The sequence below is a fragment of the Propithecus coquereli genome, unplaced genomic scaffold (assembly GCF_000956105.1).
Source record: "Propithecus coquereli isolate 6110/MARCELLA unplaced genomic scaffold, Pcoq_1.0 Scaffold60, whole genome shotgun sequence".
In the NCBI taxonomy this organism is placed as follows: Eukaryota; Metazoa; Chordata; class Mammalia; order Primates; family Indriidae; genus Propithecus; species Propithecus coquereli.
In genome coordinates this window covers 4381358-4387407 of record NW_012151952.1, presented here as the reverse complement: position 1 = coordinate 4387407, position 6050 = coordinate 4381358, and the positions used below count along the sequence as shown (strand labels likewise).

Genomic DNA, 6050 nt, shown 5'->3' with positions numbered 1-6050 from the left:
TCTCAGAGGAGGAAGGAGTCACAAAAGTTAGCTATACAACATGTTGGAGTGAAGTGTACTAGTTAGGGACAAGCTAAGCTATTCTAATAAAGGAGACCCCAAAATCCGGTGGCTTCAATAAGAAGTTTGTTTCTCTCTCACATAATCTCTCCAAAAATAGGCAGTAGGTTTGTGGCTGCTTTGCTCCACAAAGTCATTCAAGGTCCAGAGCTTTTCTATCCAAGGTTCAGCATTTCTATCCTACATAGCTTCCATCTCTGAGCCCAAGGCTGTTTCAGTTATCACTGTTTTCCAATCAGTGTGAAGGGCTGAGAGGCTAGAGCAAGTGTCTTTGAGTAACCTAAAAGTTGCTCTCGCCACTATCACACACATACAATTGGCATGAACTTAGTCACATGGTTACCGCTAGCTGCAAAGGAATCTGGGAGAGGCAGTGGTAGCTGGAAATCCACGAATCCAGCCAAAAGTGGTGGAGTGGTGGTGGGAGATTTTCCCTACTAAAAGGATAAAAAGGAGTAATAGATACTTGAGGGGAGAGGTACAGTTAATTTTGCCCTATGAATAATGGTAGCTTTATCTATTCTGCATTTAGTGATTAAAAGACTATCCGTATGAACCACAAAAACTGAGTGCTCAGAGTAGGGTTATAGCACCCCCTTAAACTTTTACCCAGCCTTGTTATTTGCATAACATCTGGAAAAGGAATTTTATTGTAAATGTACTTTTGCCCTTTGATTGCATATGGTAAAAATAGATTGAGCATACACTGAATGTATGCTTTTTCTTTGCTTTTTGAATTGCTATAGCTCAACCTAATTGGATTCAAAAAATAAATGATATCCACGTGGCCATGGAAGAAAATGTCTTTTGGGAATGTAAAGCAAATGGGAGGCCCAAGCCTACATACAGGTGGCTAAAAAATGGTGAACCACTGCTAACTCGGGTAAGCAAATTGATGGTACTTGCGTCTCAGTATTGACTGTAATGTTTAATGTAGCCTCATTGCCATAGAAACAGAAAAATGATGAGTTGTTTCCAAAATAACACGCAACTAAATGCCGTTAAATGTGGAAAAAGTGAAAGTGAATACAGTTGATAAACAGAAAGTGCACATAAATCCAGTTCTCCAGCCTTGTTCAGTTGAGTTTCCGTACTAGATCTTTTGTCTTCACATATTAACATCTGGGGCTTTACAATGGGAAAGTTACCCAGAAGGTCTGGAACATGTAATTCTTCTAAGATACAAAGGAAGGTACATCCCAGGATCCGCTACAAGAGAAGGGGTATTGATACAATACAGGGATGCCAATCTAAATGCAGTAAGATTCTGACAAAGACATCTGGATGACGCACGGGCAGAGTTGGAGGCCCTTAGAGTGAGGAACAATTGTGTCCGATTTAATTTTACTTATTGTATTTTCCTACTGAACTTCAAGTATTAATTGAAATTAGACATTTTCCCCAGGCCCCAAGTTGAGAGCCGTCTTTTTCATGTTCAGATTTCCTCCTCCAATAGGCCACCCAAGGAGGAATGCCTGCTCTGAGCAATGGCCCAGACATGAATATTCACAACACGAAGAGAAAGGGACCATTTCTCCCAACACATTTTGTGTCTCGTACACCTTCTCCATTCACTGGAAGGCTCCTGTGAGTCCGTGATTCTCTCGGGTATAAAAGCCAGACTCAAACAAATTGCCAGAGTGTAGGTTCGCAGGTAACTGGCATTTTTCTTCCCTTTGTGTAACATGAGGAAATACGGATGCCTCGATTTGATCAAAGCCTAATAGAGGGTCCACTCAGCTAATCTGCAAGCCTGTGGTAAACAGAAAAGCAGCACTTCTTTGTATAGGTTCTTTTTTTAAATAGTAAGTCTCCAGGAGAGGAGGAGATTCTCTATGATACTTATGAAAATTGATACGCAACTTGTATATCCTCAGAGTGACAAATGAGAAAGATTTCTTATGCCATACACTAACTTTGCTGCCTTCAGATTGGCTACCAGCAAATGGTTCTAGGCTTAAATGACACAACTGATGACAATAAAGTAAGGGAACATTTCATTATTAATACATTTTTGCGTTTTTTAGTAAACCTCAACAAATATTAAATATTTGCCTCTGTTTCATCCAAGAAGATAACAATCCTATTAACCTTCAAAGTGATGCCTGCTCATAATTTGAGTGTTTTAAATACTCCAAACAATAAATTTCATTGTATTTCCAAACCCACTCCCCTCAGTTAGTACACAGCTTTAGAGTAAAAAAGCATTTTAAATTTCAAATTCTTCTATTTAGAGGGGATATTAATCTGAATGGCTTCACTGTTAAATCAATGAGAACTCAAGAGAATCCTACAATTTAAATTCCATTTACCAACGGATGTACTGGTTGTTCCATTTAGCAACTGACCTGCCACAAATTTAACTGACAGATAAATAGATCATGTTATGTAAATTGCTTATATGATGGCTATTTTCTTCCCATTAAGCCCCTGTGATATAAGACATAGCAAAATTGCCTTCAGGTCTCGGTTGTAGAAGGTCATTGTTTTTGTGTTCCTCTTTTCTTTCACAGGATAGAATTCAAATCGAACAAGGAACGCTCAACATAACAATAGTGAACCTCTCAGATGCTGGCATGTATCAGTGTGTGGCAGAGAATAAGCATGGAGTTATCTTTTCCAGTGCCGAGCTTAGTGTCATAGGTGAGTCTTTACACTGGAAAGAAAAAAACAAAATAAACGCTCTTTAAATCACTAAACTAACATGTGCTTTGCCAAGCATAAATATCCAATCCAAGAAAAAGAGTAAAGAAATCTTTGGACCAAAGATATCACCGGAGAAACAAGTAATGCAGTCTACAGCAGTAAGAAGAGACCACTTTCTAAATCAGCCTCTTCCGCTGTTTACAATGGGTAGCACAGTTCCCTTGGCACTCATTTTTATTCTTTTATTGACCACACTTCTAAATTGAGCAAAGTTTCTGAAATGCTTGGGGATTTGCTGCTACTGTTCTGATTTGGTGCAAACTTCAGCTTGGAGGCAGTAAGAGCTAAGCTGGTGTGGAAAGGCTGATTTGAACAGCTGACAGAGTGAACCATGTTCTTCCACGTCTGTACTTTCCAGACTATGCCTTAACGGTCTTTCCTCCAGCCACGTCTTTCACCATATGCCACCTCCTCCCTCCTCTTAGCAATGCTCACCTTTGATTCTGCATATTCACCATCCTCCTTCCTCCATAGGCCACTGGTACATAGTGTTGCTTCTGCCTAGAATGTTTTTCCTTCCCCTCTTTATTTCTGTAACTCTAATCATTCTCCATTCCCCAGCTCCATGCTTGCTTCCCCAGAAAGTCATGCCCGGCCCTGTGCCTGGGTCAACTCCTCAACTCCTATTATAGATTTTTACGCTGTCTTTTACCTCTCTTTTACCTTTCTTCCACAGTTACTTTTTACGTTTATTTACGTGACCTTTCTGTCTTTTTCTCCCACTGCACTTTAACTTCTCCATGATGTCAAGGGTCACATTTGGTTCAATTCATCATTTTATTCCCAAGACTTAATACAATATTGAAGCACATGGTAGGCACTCAATAAATATCGAATGAAAGTAGGAATGAATGTGTTAAATGAACAAAGAAGGCCGGGCGTGGGGGCTCACGCCTGTAATCCTAGCTCTCTGGGAGGCCGAGGCGGGCGGATTGTTTGAGCTCAGGAGTTCGAAACCAGTCTGAGCAAGAGCGAGACCCCGTCTCTACTAAAAATAGAAAGAAATTAATTGGACAACTAAAAATATATAGAAAAAACTAGCCGGGCATGGTGGCGCATACCTGTAGTCCCAGCTACTCGGGAGGCTGAGGCAGGAGGATCGCTTGAACCCAAGAGTTTGAGGTTGCTGTGAGCTAAGATGACGCCACGGCACTCTAGCCCGGGCAACACAGTGAGACTCTGTCTCAAAAAAAAAAAAAAAAAAAATGAACAAAGAAGTTGAGAGATTGTTTTATAAAATGGGTTAATGAGTTAAGTAAATAAATAATTGAAAGCATAAGTTGAGTGAATGGACAAATCTATTGGCATTTAAAAAAAAAGTTCAGGCCATTAACTTGCATTATCCCTTAGAAAAATCTTTAATTTATCTATTATAAAAGAAGAAAAGGTGATAATAAAAGCTAAAAACACCAAAACAAATGTAAATGATTTTGGCACTGCCTCCTGTTTTAGAGGATCTAAGTAGTAGTTCTCCTTGGTGAGAGCATAATAGGAGGATTATGAATAAGAGAAAAATGGCACACAAAGAGAGCTGATTCTCGTGCCCTGAAAATTTGCCCAGTTTCAGAGTTCTGACTGTCTCTTCTGCAAAGCATTCATTAGTGCCTAGCATGTAGATCTTGCATGTGTATAAGTAGATGCTCTCAAGTTGAATGTACTTCTACCCTGTGCGAGGTAAGAAAAAGAAGGAAATGCTTCCACAACTACTCCTCTCACCAAGTTCTTTAGCTTGGACCAAGATCCCTTCAAAGACAAGGATTTTATGGTGATACAGCCTTTTTCAAAGAGGCCTAGGAATGGTTCTGTGGTCCTGGAAAAAGGATCTCCTTGGCTTGACCTATTGTAAACATAACCTTTTTGAAACTCTAAACCTACTTACCTCCCACACTATAAATGTTGGGAACAACAATTCCAACCTCCTCCAGAACAGGTACGGTGGTTCGACTGTGCCCAGATTTGTCTGATTATTGATACTTGGAACTGACTCTTTTGGAGTACAATGTACCATGGCAGATTGCTTAGCAGTTTCTTCTGAAAGAAAGAAACTATTCAACTCCATGTAAGCTAGTTGGAAGAACAGCTAAAGGTGAGGGTGTGTGGCCTAATGAAATGAATCATATTGTCCTAAAACACCTCTAGGTGAGTGCTTGCCAGTTTATAAGCCTGGGAACCCCTTTATAATTTGAAAGATTTTGTAGATCCCTTTGTTAAAATAAGTTTGATAGTAGCAAATGACTACAATAAAGTGAGAGAGGCTATTAAATGATTTTTATCTAGAGCCCCTACCCATAGCTAAAAATAACGTGTGTATGTGCATGTGTGTGTGTGTGTGTGTGTGTGTGTGTGTGTGTGTGTGTGTTGCAAAGCCCTCCATTGCCTACCTCCCTAACCAGGGTTCAAGGCCTGTGAGCTGGGAATCACTGCTCCAACTTTTATGTTAGAAGGTTTATTTCAAATCATTTTTGATTGGAACTAATTCCAAATGAATGCTTGATCTAAGTTTCTTCTTATGTTCTTTGAGATCAGCAAGCTAGATGTGTTAGTCTGTTTAAGCTGCTATAACAAAAGTACCAAAAACTGGGTGGCTTGTGAACAACTTTTATTTCTCGCAGTTCTGGAACCTGTAAGTCTGAGATCAGAGTCTAGCATGGTCAGGTACTGGCGAAGGCCTTCTTCCAGGTTGCAGACTGCCAACTTTTTGCTGTGTCCTCACATAGCCAAAGGGGCTAGGGTCTCTTTGGGGCCTTTTTTTTTTACAAGGATACTAATCCCATTCATAAGGGCTTCACCCTCATGACTGAATCATCTCTTAAACGCCCCACCTCCTGATACCATCACCTTGGGGGTTAGTATTTCAACATATTAGGGAAACACAAACAATCAGAGCCGTGAAGATAAGATGAAAATGCCTGAGAAGTTATTTAACCACCCTGATCCCAACCATGTTTACCATGAGAACAATAAAGGCATGTTAGTAAATGATATAGAATAAACAAGTTATAAACATAGTAAGGTTTACAGGCATTCAGGAAAGGGAGTTTCGCTAATGGGCTAGGCTGGTCTACTGAGCCTTGAACAATTTGGATTTGGACAAACAGAAAAGAGAACCAAGAATATTCCAGATTAGAGTGAAATGGCCTGAGAAAAGGCTCGAAGTTACAAAATAACTAGGATAATTTCCTGCAAATAGAGAATCCTGAATGTTTTCAAAAATTTTGATTCATCCATGAATGAGTGGATAGAGAAAATGTGGTATATATACAGAATGGAATACTATTTAGCCA

At 39.8% G+C, this 6050-nt stretch overlaps 1 protein-coding gene across 2 annotated transcripts in view; it reads left to right on the top strand.

The window, feature by feature from the left end:
* The first annotated feature begins 797 nt into the window (after nucleotides 1-797).
* CNTN4 (contactin 4) overlaps nucleotides 798-6050 on the top strand; it is a 189010-nt gene continuing 183757 nt past the window's right edge. For both annotated transcript variants that reach the window (XM_012659248.1, XM_012659247.1), the window contains exons 1-2: nucleotides 798-943; nucleotides 2574-2703. In XM_012659248.1, coding sequence (XP_012514702.1) covers nucleotides 851-943; nucleotides 2574-2703 — 223 coding nt within the window. In that variant the 5' untranslated portion in view covers nucleotides 798-850. The remainder of the gene's footprint in view (nucleotides 944-2573; nucleotides 2704-6050) is intronic.